General features: G+C 40.1%; 3 protein-coding genes across 4 annotated transcripts in view; 1 reads left to right on the plus strand and 2 right to left on the minus strand.

Annotated features, from left to right (window-relative positions):
* On the plus strand, nt 1–4,376 carry ribc2 (RIB43A domain with coiled-coils 2). Of its 2 annotated transcripts, none has more exons than XM_024282194.2 (7): nt 1–217; nt 288–369; nt 1,821–2,141; nt 2,218–2,336; nt 2,411–2,500; nt 3,787–3,953; nt 4,031–4,376. In XM_024282194.2, the coding sequence occupies exons 1-7, from the start codon at nt 101–103 to the stop codon at nt 4,098–4,100; spliced, it is 966 nt and encodes a 321-aa protein (XP_024137962.1). In that variant the 5' UTR covers nt 1–100; the 3' UTR covers nt 4,101–4,376. The 2 variants fall into 2 exon arrangements, with proteins under 2 accessions (XP_024137962.1, XP_024137961.1); XM_024282193.2 differs by having other exon boundaries at nt 2–217; nt 2,411–2,569.
* Nucleotides 4,152–11,414, minus strand: ada2a (adenosine deaminase 2a). Its single transcript, XM_024282192.2, has 10 exons — nt 11,191–11,414; nt 10,579–10,864; nt 10,280–10,499; nt 7,966–8,179; nt 7,777–7,904; nt 7,616–7,706; nt 7,434–7,542; nt 6,137–6,294; nt 5,862–6,064; nt 4,152–4,885 (listed from the first exon to the last, which is right to left on the minus strand). Exons 2-10 carry the CDS (start codon nt 10,853–10,855, stop codon nt 4,798–4,800), a joined length of 1,488 nt encoding a protein of 495 aa, XP_024137960.1. The 5' UTR covers nt 10,856–10,864; nt 11,191–11,414; the 3' UTR covers nt 4,152–4,797.
* A 735-nt stretch (nt 11,415–12,149) lies between these two features.
* Nucleotides 12,150–15,482, minus strand: part of LOC112152539 (cat eye syndrome critical region protein 2 homolog) — a gene marked incomplete in the record, with an annotated part of 51,409 nt that continues 48,076 nt past the window's right edge. Inside the window, 3 exon segments of the mRNA XM_024282189.2 lie at nt 12,150–13,962; nt 14,113–14,178; nt 14,928–15,482. Coding sequence (XP_024137957.1) covers nt 14,127–14,178; nt 14,928–15,482 — 607 coding nt within the window.

Raw genomic sequence — 15,482 nt, forward strand, 5'->3', positions numbered from 1 at the left:
AGAGCCGCGAGTCTTCTGGTATCCTAGCAACGCGTTTGTTTCAAACTGGTCCCGTACCGGAAATCTACAACTCGTATCTTTCTGTGAATCGAGGCTGAAGATGCAGAATATCGATCTGACCTCCGAGCGAGCGGCCAGACTCATTCTGGAGAGGCGTCGCGACAGAGAAGCGGAGAGACGAGAACGAGTTTTTAACGACAAAGTCAGGACGGTGGGGGTGAGTGTCTCTGCTTCTGCAGACGAGTGACACATCTCTGTCTGATAGACGATCTCCGCGTGTTTGACAGGTGGACAGAGAAGCTCTGGATGAGCAGGTGCAGGAAAGAAAGAGACAAGAAGAGAAAGTCAAACAGGAACAAGCAGCTTTTGGTGGGTCACTCACATCACTCTCATATAAACATTAAATATGAAATGTAGCCAGCAGTTTGGGGGCTCCAGGTGAACAATAACATGCAATCCTTTGCTGTGTTTGTATTAATCATTAAAGTCAAGTTTTCCTCAAGAAGCCAAAAGAAACAAAAACAGTTCATTATGTAGTGGCGTCAATTAAAAAAGAAAAATTCTCAAAATGACCATTTTCTGCCCGTCTGCTTTTGCCTTTTCTCTTCTTTTCTCACGATATAATATTTGGACCACCATGAAAGAAAATAAATAAATATATGAGAATAACTAACAAAATTATTAATTTATTACTTAAAAAGTTGTCAATTTACACGGAAGTTGTTATTTTTTCCCCCCAAAATAGTGTTCAAATTAAATTAAACAATTGCATAGTTTTTCTCATAATTTATGAATTTATTCTTGACAAATTTGGACATTTTTCCCAGAATTTTAGGATTTTTTCTTCATAATATTTTGACTGTTTTCTCACAATTCTGTTGTTCTTTTTCTTGCTTTCCTTTTTTCTTTTTTCCACATCACAACGATTCAGCTTTCATCATTTTATTTTTTGTTTTGTTTTATCTTTTTAAAAAGTCTCTCTCAGCTTTCTTCTTTGCTGGAACGTTCCATTGCTTCAGAAGCTCTGTGGGAGGACGAAACTCTTTTACATAATCAGTCTTATGGCATTTGGGTTTTTTACTTACATATTTAGATAATAATGGATGTGGAAATTATGTAGACGCTGGAGCCCCCAAGGTGTACACATTGTAGGTTTAAAGTATTTTTTTACAGTGAAGTAGTGATTCATTTTAACAATTTGATTCCTTTCATGATTTGTATTTGCCGATAACATTCATATTCAGTATTCTATTGGTTAATTTCGAAGCATAACTGACCTAAAATCGATCCAGGACGTTTTTATCCAAAACTTCCACCAGTTTGACTCAGAGATAAACTTCCCCTGAAGTTTTCCAGATTCTTTGCATTTCTTTCAAGATAACCAAGTGTACATTAAATATGTGTACAAACGAACAATTTTTCACATTTTAGTTTGATAAAGTTCAGCCCACTTTTGTTTTTCCACATTAAAATATTACAAAATAGAACATTAGTAGAAATTCTACTATTTTTACATTATGGTAAAATAAACCACAATCTTAATGGTATTTTACAAGTTTTATATAATACATTTAAATATTTTTTTAATGGTTTGTTTAATTGTATTGATCAATTTGATTAAAATCTTGTCTCAGACGGACAGATCGATCTGATTGGATCTTAGGAATATAAACCAATTAAGTCGGTTAATCGTCACATTCCTGTTTTCTTTATTTTAAATTTACCTAAATGTTTGGGTTTCTGTAAATCAGAGAATTTTGTCTGTCTGTGAAACGTTTGCAACACGTCTGATAAATACTCTCCATATTCTGGGATCCCAGATGCTGATGCGATCCATCAAAGCAGAGCCGCCGGCGTTCTCCAGATCAGACGGATGAAGCAGAAGCACGAGCTGGAAGAAGCTCTGCACGCCTTCAGGTCTCAGAACCAGCAGGCCTGGACCCGGACGGAGTTTGACCTGAACGACCCGGACAGGTGGAGGAAAATGGACCCGAGTGACGCTCAGATGATCCTGCCGGGCCTGGTGGGGGAGGACCCGACCAAGAGCAGCAGACACCAGAGGCAGAAGGAGCAGCTCAGAGAGTGGCTCGTCCAGCAGCAGGCGGAGCAGGAGACCTCCAGGGGTCAGCGGGAGCTGGAGGGTGGGTGTCCAGGTGTTCACATGTGGACACGGGAGTCCAAATGAAAACTCTCACCTTCATCTTCTCTTCAACTCAGACCAGAAATACAACCAGAGCAGAGAGGAGATCCTGAACACAGCAGGAGAACGTCTGCATCTCCAGAAGGAACAAAGGAAGGAAGCTGCTATCGCCACTAAAAACTACAACCTGGCCATGGTACATCATATCACTCCGACTTGTTTTTTTGTCTTGTGCTAACCCAGTGAGTTCACTTTCTGTCTTTGCATCAGATTGAAGAGAAACATCAACTAAAGGAGCAGAACGACCCTGATTATGTTCTGGAATCGGCTGCAGTGCCGGGTTTCAGTCCGAGTGCTGATGTGAGACCCCCCCCTGAGACCGTCCAACAAGTCATTCGGTTCCAGAAATACCAAATTCAGGAAAAGAAGGTGAAACCAAATCCTGATCTCTGGTGGGATTTTAAAGAAAGTCTAGATCAGGGGTCTGCAACCTGTGGCTCTTTTATCCCTTTATTGTGGGTCTTTACCTTTAATGAAAAACGCTAACGCTTGAGTAGATAAAAGATTAGTCATTTAAGTTTTGTCCTTTCTGTTTAGATTTTGAACAACTAAGCAAAAAACATTTCATTTACCGTCAGAAATTCTGTAGAAATGTTCTTTAAATTTGTGTTTTTAATTCATAGTTAGTCAAATAAAACTCTAAAAGTTTTTTTATTTTGGTAAATTACACTAAAGTGGTTAAAGTTTTGAACAATGCAGTTTAAAACTCGATATATAGCATTACCTGCGATAACGTTAGTGTGAATGATGTACGCTGAATGTGGCCGTTAAAGATGCTGAAACTGATATCTTAAAACGCTGAAGCTAATGGCTGAAAACACTTAAGCTGAGAGCTTGCTAAAATATTAGCTAAATGCCAAATTAGCCTACAAGACTGGAAAAATGACTAATTTATCTAATATTTCAGCTAGCATGTAGCTGAAATATTGGCTTAACTCCAAAATAGCCTAAAAATTAAATAAGCCAAAATTAGCCAAAACAGCTAGCAAGTAGCTGAAATATTAGCTTAACTCCAAAATAGCCCCAAAAACTTAAAAAAAAGCCTCAATTAGCCAAAAAAGCTAGCTAGTTGTTGAAATATTAGCTGAACTCTAACCCCCTCTAACCCCCCCCCAAAAAAAATAGGTCAGGGAACTGAAAAATTAGCTAAACTCCAAAATAGAATAAAAACTGAAAAAAGCCTGAATTAGCTAAAATAGCTAGCTAGTAGCAACACATTAGCTAAACTCTAAATTAGCCTAACAAACCTCGTGCACGCTGCTGCAGGAGGACCTTTTCTTGACACAGGATGGGTTTTATTTTGAAAGGAACTAGCGTGTGCTGCTGTCAAAAATAAAATAAGTTATAAATTATATTATTAAAATATTCAAAACAGCATAAATAAATGTTTAATCAACACAAAAGCCTAAATATTGAGCATTTTGAAATGATTAAGTGGGACTTTGTGTTTCTGGTCGAGTTCTGGTCTGTAAGAAACTAGAGCGATAAGGCAGCAGACCTGGACTCTAGATGAAGATGATGGTTGAAGGCAGCAGACCTGGACTCTAGATGAAGATGATCGTCTGCTGACTTCTGTGCTCCTGTAGAGACTGGAGCTGGAGAGAAAACAGGAGGACGAGCGCTTCGATCGCGTCCGCCTGGACTCGGCCCGCGCCGCTCTGCTGATGGAGCGGCGGCAGGCCCGGATCAGCAAGCAGCTGAGGCGACAGCTGGACAGCACCAACGTTCATCTGGCCCAGACGCACAAGCAGCAGTCAGTGAAATCCAGAGAGCCTCACAGCCCATCAGTGTGACGTCTGACACATCTGCTTCCTGTCGCTCTGTTCACAGGAAACCGGATATCGAGAGGGGCCAGATCGACGAGAGCTTCTTCTCCAAATTCAACACCTGCAGCAGATGATGAGCAAAACTCTTCCAGAAAAACTGATGACCCTGATTTAAAAATAACACACAAGCTCAGGTTTTTTTATTAAATTACCACCTAAAGTTGTCTTTATCACAGTCACAGTTGTTCAAACAGCCAGAAGTGTTCACAAAATAAAGCTTTAGTGCAAACCTGTCGCAGGAAAACAGCAGAAAACTTCAATATATTATTTACCCCACAAAAAAATAAAAAAAATCAGCAAGCACAAATGAAAAATACACAATTTAACACCACAAAGAATTAAAAAAAAAATTTAGAAGCCCTGACACAAATCTTTATATATGACACAGTTATACCAGTACAGACGATGCCGATAATGACAACATCCCCAAAAAAACTCATTCTGTAAAGAAACGTTAAAATATTTAACGGAAGCTGTGAACGTTTTTATCATTTTAGTCTTTTAAAAATCATTTTCCCTTTTTTCTCCATTTTGATCTGATACGTTTTGATCCTAAAACGTGTTCGTTGTTGCTTCACATCCTTTCCATGTAAGTGTTGTAAAAGTATTCAAACACAACATCTCTCTGATCTCCTGTCAGATCAGATCCTGAAGCTCAGCAGATCTTTCACTTAATAAAAGAGGATTTGTTCTGCCGCTTTATTCTGTTAATGTAAGTGCAAAGAGTCAAACCTTCTGAAACACTGAAAACAGAGAAATGTCTGTTTGTTATTAAACGTGTTCAGAGACAAACTTATTCCATCTTCTCTGCCACAGAACCAGAGCTTCAATCTTCTGCTTTGGATTTAAAGAACTATACCTACAAGAAAAAAAGAGTTAAAGGTCAGAACAATATGGAAACATATTGTGTTCACAAACAAAAAAAAGATGTTTTCTGAGATCATTCTTTCAAGGTTTTCTCTAAATCATATTTTCTGAGTTCATTTAAGAACAAGATTAAATTTGGTTGCAGTAAACCAGAGTTATTAGTTAAATAGGCTCCGCCTCCTACACATGAAGCTGTAGAGACCGCCAGGGACAGTCAACAAAGCGCAACATAAAATCTATTTGATTTATCTACAACTCAACACAAAAATCTAAACCGTCTCACGGACACGTATTTGTATTAACACAGACTTTAAATAAATTTTCAAATAATCTGAAAACTTTCACTCTTTATATTACAATAACCCACAACTGTTGAGTTTTTCACTTTGTAGATGTTAGCTTAATTTCCCCTTAATCCCAGTTTGATTTTAAAAATGTTTGACTTTTTTTTTAGATATTTTTTGTTACTTTTCAAAATTTATTTTAGTTTTCTGTAAAATTGTTCTAAACTTCTCAAAATTTTGTTGTTCAAAAAAATTAGAGGAAAAAAATAAAAAGAAATGTATTGAAAAACACCAAAAATCTTTTTTCGAAAAACACACCAAATTATTTTTTGAAAACACACAAAAAAGCTAAAAAACAGAATTTTTTTGTCATAAAGACACCAAAAAAAGTGTTTGGTTTTTAAAACTGAAAAAAAAATTGGGAAAACACACCAAAAATGTTTTTGAAAAAACACACCAAAAATGTTTTTGAAAAAACACACCGAAAATCTTTTTTTTTTTTAAACACAGAAAAATAATTTTGAATAAAAACACAAAAATATTTTTAAAAGCAAAAAAAAAGTTTTAAAAGCATTTAAAAGCAAATATTTTAAAAAACAAAATTCTTTGTGTATTGAATGTAAAACACTTCCATAGAAAGACTACACACCGACCATATTCATACACTCCTCAGCTGAGCCTTACCTGAAAGAGTTTATCGCTAACTGCTTCAGTGAAGCGATGTTGGACTTGATTCCTCCTAAACCCACAAAAGCTTCATAGAAGTCATAAGAGAGGCCAGAGGCGCCGAACAGGGCGGGGTCATCAGAGCTGATGACCACGGGGTGATTCTCTGACATCAGCGCTGCTGCCGGATGGTTTCGCAGATCTTTCACCAGCTTCAACACCTGAATCAGCACATGTGAACTCTACGAGGAAATAAACGTACAACTTGGATCAGACTAGAGCGACTCACGAACCTGGTTGGAGACGGGGCACACTTCCACGGCCACGCCCCTCTTCCTGGACAGATCCTTGGCTACAGGGTGACGGACCAGAGCGAAACCATGACCGATACGTGATGTGTTCAAGAGCAGAGCGTCCAAAAGGTTCTGATCCACATCGGTGCCTTCAAGATCTAAAAAAGTTAAAGTTTGAATAATTAATAGATTACTCATTTAAGTTTTGTCCTTTCTGTTTAGATTTTGAACATGTCAAACAACTAAGCAAAAAAAGGTTTAATTTACTGTTATAAATTCTGTAGAAATGTTCTTTAAATTTGTGTTTTTGATTTATAGTTAGTCAAATAAAAGTTTTTTATTTTAGTAAATTTGACTCAAGTGGTTAAAGTTTTAAACAAATGTGGTTTAAAACTAGATATATAGCATTACCTGTGATAACGCTAGTGTGAATGCCGTAAGCTGAATTTGGCCGCTGAAGATGCTGAAATGGATAGCTAATATGCTGAAGCTGGTAGCTAGCTAAAATATTAGCTAAATGGACTAGGAAAATGTCGAATTCATCCAAAACAGCTAGCTGAAATATTAGCTAAACTCCAAAATAGCTGATAAACTTGAAAAAAGCATAAATTACCAAAGTAGCTAGCTAACTAGTTGAAATATTATTAGCTCAACTCCAAAAAAAGCCTAAAAAACCTGAAAAAGACAAAAACAGCCAGCATGTAGCTAAAATATTAGCTAAACTCCAAAATAGCTCAAAGAAACCTGAAAAAGCCCAAATTTGCCAAAACAGCTACCATGACGCTAAAATATTAGCTAAATGCCAAATTAGCATACAAGACTGGTAAAATGTCTAATTTAGCCAAAACAGCTAGCATGTAGCTGAAATATTAGCTAAATTCCAAAATAGAGGATAAACTTGAAAAAAGCATAAATTACCCAAATAGCTAGCTAGCTGGTTGAAATATTAGCTAAACTAAAAATTAGCCCAAGAAAAACTGATAGAAAGCCTTTATTAGCCAAACGGTAAAGGACAGACTCCTACATGTATTTTTCTCTGAAATCTTCTAAAACTACAAAAATGTAAACTGTTAAATCTCACAAACACTAAACTGTCATCTTATATTGTGCACGTTCTAATTTAAAGTTTTGTTTGTTACAATTTTGTGAACCATGCACACAGGAACCCTAATTCAAACCCTAAAAACCGAACTTACTCCATATTACTGGTGAAGTAAGAGACAGAAACTCTCACATGACAGTTTTTTCAGCAGCAGATCTAATCGAGCGGCTCCACATCCACCCCCCAGGAGCTCACCTGTCTCCCCAGCATGGAAAAAGAAAGGCAGCTCGATCCCCCGCTCTGCAGGCAGGGACAGAGCCTCTCTGAAGTACCACAGCGGTCTGCCGCTGTCCTCCCGGCCCACCTGTGCATGCGAGAACAATGTTAGCATCTTCCTCCTTCTGCTCCTCTGAGGACTCCTCAGAAGTTCATCTCACCAGGTCAAACCCGGCCAGAGTATCAGGGAAGCTCCTCTGCAGCTTCATGGCCTCCTCCACGACTTCAGTCATCACCGACAGATTCACTCCTCTGAACAACAAAGACCTTTGAGGTTTGGTTTTCTCTTTAAATTAAAAATCTATTATTTTATGAGCTCCACCTGTTGACTGTGAAGATGATTCTAGCTCCAAAAAAGTCTGGGTGTTGGTTTTTGAACTGTTCGGTGACGTCCCGGTAGGTCTTCAGAGTCCAGGCTCTGTCGTGGGCGCTGCCGTCCAACTCGTAAACCTGCACGTCAGCAACCGGAGCTGAAGACCACGACGGTGAAGACTCGGAGAATGTTTCATACCTCTGGGAGGAGGGCGCGCAGCTCCAGATACATGACGTTGTCCAGGTAGAACTGAGTGAGGCCCTGGTAGAAATAGTCCCTGAAGACTGGAGCGTAAGTGACCAGCCCCCACACGGCGGCGAAGGTCTGCTCGAAGCGGTCCCACACCACGTCCTGGCTGGGATATGCTTCCTCTGGATCCTGCTCGGTGAAGAGCGTCAGGTTTTGCTTGATGCTGAGAAGGAAAAACATGCAACTAGAAAAGTTTCATCACCTGCAATAATGCTCGTGTGAACGCTTTTTGCTGACTGAAGATGGTGAAACTTGTTGCTGAAAAATGGTGAAAAAATTGACTTTAATTGCTGAAGGGATTTGCTGAAAATGCAAAAGCTATTTGCAAAATGTTAAATTTGCTAAAAGACTGGAAATTTTGTTAAAGAACTATGAAAGAGCGCAGAAGTTGACCTAAATTTATGAAAATTTTGTAGTGAAATTTCTTAAAGATTCCTAATACATGCCAATTTTAATTTTAATTTACTGTGTTGCTTAAATAGGAGCCAAACTCAAAATTAGCCCCCCAAAAACCACAATAGGTGCCAAAAAGCTAGCCTCTTGATTAAATGCTAGCTAACTCCAAAATAGCCTGAAATTCCTCAGTAAACTAAATTAAATGTTAGCCTGTTGCTAAGATAGAAGCTAAATTTTAAATTATCCTTAAAAACCCAGCAGATGAAAATAGCCATATTTCCATGACATGGAGGCCGCCATGTTGGAGCCAGATGTTTAGTTCTCAAATTCTTCTCAAAAAGTAATTTTGGACAACACATATTGGGGGCATAAATAATTGAAACCCAAATAAAAAAAAAAGAAAAAGTATTGGTGTCTGCCCCCCCCAAAAAATGTAAAAAGTCCAAAACTTTTTGCAATTCTAAAATACATTTAATTATTTTTAGCTTCAAATATGATTTTTATTAGGTTTCAAAATTTCAATTTTAAAACTTTTTTCAGTTTCAATTTTTTTTTCATTTTCATGTATTTTTTTTCCGTTTTCAAATCTAAAAATTTCAGTTTCAAAACTTTTGGCCCTGTTGTAGCGCATTGGGGCGGGGCTAACACGAGGACCAATCAAAATTGATGAGGGTGGTAGCTTCAGTCCTGATGCAATCACTGACTCTGAGAACTGAGATACTAGGCGTGTTTGAGATCCAGATCACCTAGATTGCGGTGCATGTTGGTTAGTTTCTTACACTGACGTCAAATGTGCGCCGTCACGAAGGTTTCAAGACGCCTTCCTAAGCCAGCGCAGCCAGAAAATAGGTACTGCGCTGGCTGCAGGTCGCCTACAGGACTACAAAACAATGCATTGTGGGAAACTGTGTCCACACAGTTCTTGTAGTTCGGTGTGAAATAACTGTTGCTAAATGAAGGACATCGGTGTATTTTTTTACTTTTTCTGGAAGGTAGTGAATCACTGATGAAAAAATAAACAAGATTTCAAATAATCTGTGGTTATATTTGTTATTGTTGTCTCTAAAACCTAACTTTAATTTAATTTTATTTATTTATTTGGGATAGTGCACATGCAATGAATCCCGTGGCTATTTTATTAACAGTTTTACTCTAAAATATGTTAAAAAAATAATATAAAAGACACAACAGCACAAATCATACTAGGAGGAGTGGCTTATTAACTTTCAACTGAATGTTAAGGACAACCCCCAACTCCTTGATCTCGTACAGTCTCGTCGTTCACCCTCATCTCAGACGCCTTTCTCCGCCCCCTCCAGCAGCAGCTTAGTCTCGCCGACGATGCAGGCGAGGCGCCGGGGATCTCAAACACGCCTAATTACCGTCAGAAAATGGCTGTTTGGTCTGAACTATCATGGTCTGAAGTTGTCCCAAGACGGGTGTAAAATGCAGAGTTTTAACACGTAGAAATCGCTTCCGAAACACTACTAAACATGCCACAATGAGGCCAAAGTTTTGAAATGTTCAGATTCGAAAACTAAAAAAAAGAGTCGAAAGCAAAAAAAAAAAAGATATGAAATTGAAATGTTAAGTTTTGAAACCTAAAAACCGAACATTTGAAACTGAAAACAATTAAGTTTATTTTAGAATAGCAAAACATTTTGGACATTTTACATTTTTTTGGCCAAAAAAAACAAATTTTTTTTTCTATTTGTTTCATTTGGGTTTCAAATATTTACGGCCCCAGAATAGCTCCATACCTGTTCTGTTGGACACTAAAGAGGAAACAAGAGAAATCTGAATATTTTCTAAAGGAAGATGACATCAGTAAATGTCAAATGACAGATACTTTTGTACAAAAGGTCACCTGCTGTCCAGGTCTGTGGAGTTGACCATTTTGGCCCGGAGCTCTTCCAGCAGCGTCCATGGCGAGCAGCGCGGGAGAGGTTTGGGTCGCCGAGACGAGAAGATGAAGCGGATGGACTGGTTGTCGGTGCAGCACATGTAGCAGTGCGGCCGATAAGTTGCATTCATCACCAACCAATCCACGTCCACCATGGAGAAGTCGTGGACGTGAAGAGCGCCGCCTATAATGAAGAACATACCGATGGATCCAAAAGTGTGCACTTTCATGCAACAACGACACAGTTCCAGGCTGGGTGTTACCTTTGGGCATCTCCTGCAGCAGACTGAAGATGGGGCTCCTCCTGATGAGGTCTCTAGCTCGGAAAAAGTGCACGGCGGGAGGAAATGCGGCCCTCGCCATCTCCTCCTGCTTCATTTTGAAGAAGTGGGCATCCAGCTCCTGCTCGGCGTCGGTCAGCACCATCTGCCCTCCTGTCTGCATGGAGGACTCCAGCTGGATGAGAGCCTCCCTCTGCCGGGGGTCAGGGATTGAGGCCGCAAAGGTCAGGCAGCAGAGCACCAACCCCAGCTGGAGCATGATGGGAGGCTGCAGGAGAGGAAACAGAACTGAGAGGGTCTGCTTCTGCAAAAAAGAAACTTCAGCAGGAACCATAGACTGGAACAAAGGAAAAGCTGCTCCACGCATGCGCACTGACACTTCAGCTGATAAATGCAATAGCAGTTATCTTTTTATTATGAGGAACACGTCAAACTAATAAGGCTGAAAGAAACTGGCTACAGTTAGTTTTATTTCATCGTATTTCGTGCGCAGTCTTCAGTGTTTACGGTACCAGAGCAGCAGCTGACCGAACTGTAAAGCCAGATATGATACAAATAGTTCGCTTTACATCAGAAAATCTCAAATAAACTCACCTAAACAAAAATATTATCGTTGTTTTCGACAGGACGACGCTCAAAAGTGATAAAAAGCAGAATCCTGACGGTGACAGCGTTCAAAACAACAGTAGGGTCTGCTTGACAGACTGACCGATTAGTGGCAACTGCATGCTAAGATTTCCCCAGTTCATAGACTTGCAGGCAACCAAATCTGACAGAGCTGCGGTTGTTTGAGCGGCTCAAAGGGTGCAAACATTTGCCTGCAAGACAAAGACGAGGGGATATTTTTACCACGGCGCTGGTAGGGAAAACACGTTGAAATGTAAAATTCAAAACAAAAATGGAGGAAAAAAACGTGAAAATGAGCGATTTACAGGCGAGACATAAAATAGGTGCTTTCGCAAATTTATAAAAAAACAGGAAATAAATCAAAATTACAAATTTATGCGGTTCTTATTGTAAAAGCAGATATTTGATAGGATGGAATAGAAATGAAAAATTGAGAACAATCATTTAACTTTTTTGTGGGGAAAAAAAGGATTTGTATCGTAAAAACAAAAATTAAATATCGTTTTTAGTTTTAAAGGTTGTAACAACAAAGTAAATGACCATTTTTACCGTTGGGACAACTTTAGTCCATCTTTGTATTTTTTCCCCTTTCTAAAAGAAAAAAAATGCTTAATTAGGCTCAATTTAAGGAACTGAAAGCCCCATTTGCATTCTCCCTGCTGCCAAATTGTCCCCCTTTCAACCTGAACAAAAGAACATTGAGTTTAAAGGTGAAAACACTGCCCCCTGCAGGCCACAAGAAGAGCAACAGTCACACCTGTGAACAAGTGTTGAACAGAAAACACTGACAAACTGTTTGAAAATAAAATGTTTGTTCTTCATAAGTCTTATTTTGTCTTTATATAACCACAACCAATACTGAGAATAAAACATTTTAAAATACAAATAAAACCCTTTTTTCAAGAATAAAAAAGGACCACATAAAGTGCAGTTTAGGAAAAATGATTTATTTCTAAAACAGTATAGAAAATACTCCATTCCATTTTGAAAATAATCTGTCAGATAAGAACATGTAAACAAAATGAAGCCCCGCCCCTTCCTCTCAATGTCACCATGCTACTGAGGTAAAGGGCAGCCGCTTAAAAACAAGAAAAAAAAAGGAGACGCCACATTTATATTAAAACAAGTCTAAAATTTTTTTACAAAAATTCCTGAAAAAAAAAACAAATAAATATGATTCACATTTATTCACGTCTAAATGGTTTTCACTAGTGCAGCAGAGAAAACAGCAGAGAAAAGACCGGAATCCTGGTTTCCAGTCTTCAGGTTCTACACAACAAACACACTTTCACAGAGAGACAGTTGTGTACAACAGATTGAAATCCCAATCAGATGTTTAAGCCCTTCATACATTAAACAGCAATAATGAAGACTACCTCCTCTGTGGCTCCATTTGACTCACTCACGTTTTCTAATGAAAAAGTCCCACAGCCTCTAAAATAGTTTTGAACCTGTTTTTGGTTGGCTGCAGACCCCAGACCGACGGTCCTCTTCTAATCTAATCTATTTGATTAATAGGAAACTCCATTCAAATACATGAAGACAAAACACTTCGATTTGGAGATCTGAAGTCCGACTTCTTTACAGATTTTCATAAGCTCCGTCGGCTCCAGAGCTGCACAAACCGCCAGAATCCTAAAACTATTATTTCTATGTCCTGAACATCTCCGGCGCGACAGAAGGACTCTAAAGAAGCCACAGAGCGGCTATCTGAGGTAGATTCACGTTTTCATTCTGTTTGCTGCTGAACTTCACCTGCAGGGTCGTCGATCACTAAAGTTTTGTTAAAAAACAGCTTTTCAAAATTCATTTCTGATAGGATTACAACAAAAAACAAATGTGTGAAAATTGCAGATTTCATTTTTCCAGTTAACAGTCAAACTTTATGTACAATCCAATCAGCCGCACCTTCAAATCTTTTTTTTTCATTTTTTTTTTTTACAACAATACCCGTATATTTATAATCTGTACACCCTGAGGATAACTTTAGTATTGACATTAGGAGGAAACATTCAGCGACGTGGAAGACGGCCCTAAAGGAACAGCAGAGTGGAACACGTCGGCGTCGGCGCATTTCCGTCTCTGTACCGGGGAGTGAACGTTTCTGCGTTCAGATGCGACGGCTAGCGTTGCGCTAGCGAAGGCCACTCAGTTTTCGTAGGACTGAAGAGAGAGAGTCAGTAGTGCATAACAGACTCTGCAGAGACAATCGTGGAAGTGAAGGCCGCTCTGAAAGATGCATATTCTGGTTGATGTTTGTAGAGTTGGGGTGGAGAGGAACGCTTCGGTCCTCAGATCGGCTGTGCAGCAGCGTCTGCACGTTCACGCATACATTCATCATGGACAAACAAAGGCGCGCGGCTCCGGAGAACCTCCTCTTCTACACCTGAGTTTACGAGATATGGTCGGAATAAAAGATGGCGGTGAAACCAGCAGTCCCTTTTCTTCTTGGTCACAGTTCAGTCAGTAGCTCAGCTCCGATTGTTTCTCAGTTCGTACATCCAGTGTTTGCAAAGGCAGCCCCCCCCCCCGTGCTCGACAGGTTGACCTAGTGGTTGAGAGTTTCCCTCCAGGAAGACGAAGCGAGGGTCGGATTCCCTTCAGCTCCACGGAGCTTCACAGCGTGGCGCCTGGAAGCAGGAGCGGGAAATGACCGCCGTTTTCATTCGACGGCGGGAAGTGGTTTAAGTCGTTCGGTCAGTAAAACTCTTCGCATTTCCAGGACATCTTATGACGCATCTGAAACGAGAAGATAAGAACCGACACTTTAGAAAACATCTGGATCCTCCAGCGTTTCAGCCATCAATACTTCAATCATCTTAAATTGGGTTAAAAAAGAAACTAAAGTAAAGTTTTATACATAAAACTTAAATGAGGATGTTTACGTACTCTGATGTTTTCCTTCATAACATCTGTTTACTTCCAGGACTGCCCGGAGCCGTCATGATCTGCTGTCTACGAAGATAAAACGAATCAAGGTTAATCATGCAAATCAACTTTTTTAAACTTAAGTCTATTATATTTGTTTCTTTTTATTTATTAATTTTCCTTCATTTCCACAGGAAAAACAGAAAACAACAAAGGAATCTTTCTGAGGAAATGAAGGGGAGCAGAATGTAGAAAACAAACTAGAAAAGGTGCATTTCCTGTGATAATGTTGGTGTGAACGCTTTAGCTGAAAGTAGATGCTGAAGATGCTGAAACTTTTTGCTGAAAATGGAAAAACTATTTCCAAATCCTAAATTTGCTGGAAATTCAGCCAAAGAACTATGAAAGAGCGCTGAAGTTGACCTAAATTTCTGAAAAATTTTCAAATAAAATTTCTTAAAAATCACTAAAAAGTACCAATTAGGTAAAAATATTTAATGTGTTGCTTAAATACTAGCTAAACTCCAAAATAGCCTAAAAGTCCTCAGTAAACTAAATTAGTAAAAATGTTAGCATATTGCTAAAATAAAAGCTAAACTCTAAATTAGCACATAAACCTCAGTAGATGCACCCCCGCGACCCCGAAAGGGACGAAGCGGTCTGGAAAATGACCTCAGTAGATGACAAATTAGCTAAAGCATTAGCATGTTGCTAAAATATTAGCTAAACTGAAATTCTTTCATGATAAAAGTTTTTTAGATCTTCTTATTGTGTGAAAATACGACACAAACACAAAACTATCAGCTGCAAACACAACGACCCACAAACGGATTTACCCCGGGTGGACGAAGCGCTCCGGTCCTTGTCCTCTCTGCGGGACCATCATTCCCTGAAAGTGCCCCCCAGGCCGGACGTGTCTGTACACGGCCATGCGCGCCTGGCCTGGGGAGTAAGGCAGCTGCTGCGGCCGCTGTAGAGCTTCCATCAGATGTGGGAGGGGCCTCTGCGCGGCGAAGCGTCCGGGGTCGGGGTACGGCTGGCCGGGGTACGAGTTTCTGCCTCCCTGCTGCATGCCCGGGTGCAGGGATCGGGGGTCATACATGAACCCGGGGGGCAGGCGGGCGCCTGGCGCCGCCGGCTGCAGCTGCACGCTCCGATGGCGAGCCAGCGCGTTGTGGCTGTCCAGGTCGAGGAGCTCCTTCGGGCTCTCGGGTTGCTCCGAGCTCTCGGCCGGTTTGGGCGGATTGTTGGGGTCCCCTGCACCGGGGAAGCCCCCGCTTTCACACTTGCCCTCATCCGTCCCGCCAGAAAGCGGTCCTGCCTCCGTCACATGACCCGGTGATACCAGAGCGGCGCCGTCAGAACCGAGAGGAGACGCACTGCTGGCTCTG

The sequence above is a fragment of the Oryzias melastigma genome, linkage group LG6 (genome assembly GCF_002922805.2).
Source record: "Oryzias melastigma strain HK-1 linkage group LG6, ASM292280v2, whole genome shotgun sequence".
Taxonomy (NCBI): Eukaryota; Metazoa; Chordata; class Actinopteri; order Beloniformes; family Adrianichthyidae; genus Oryzias; species Oryzias melastigma.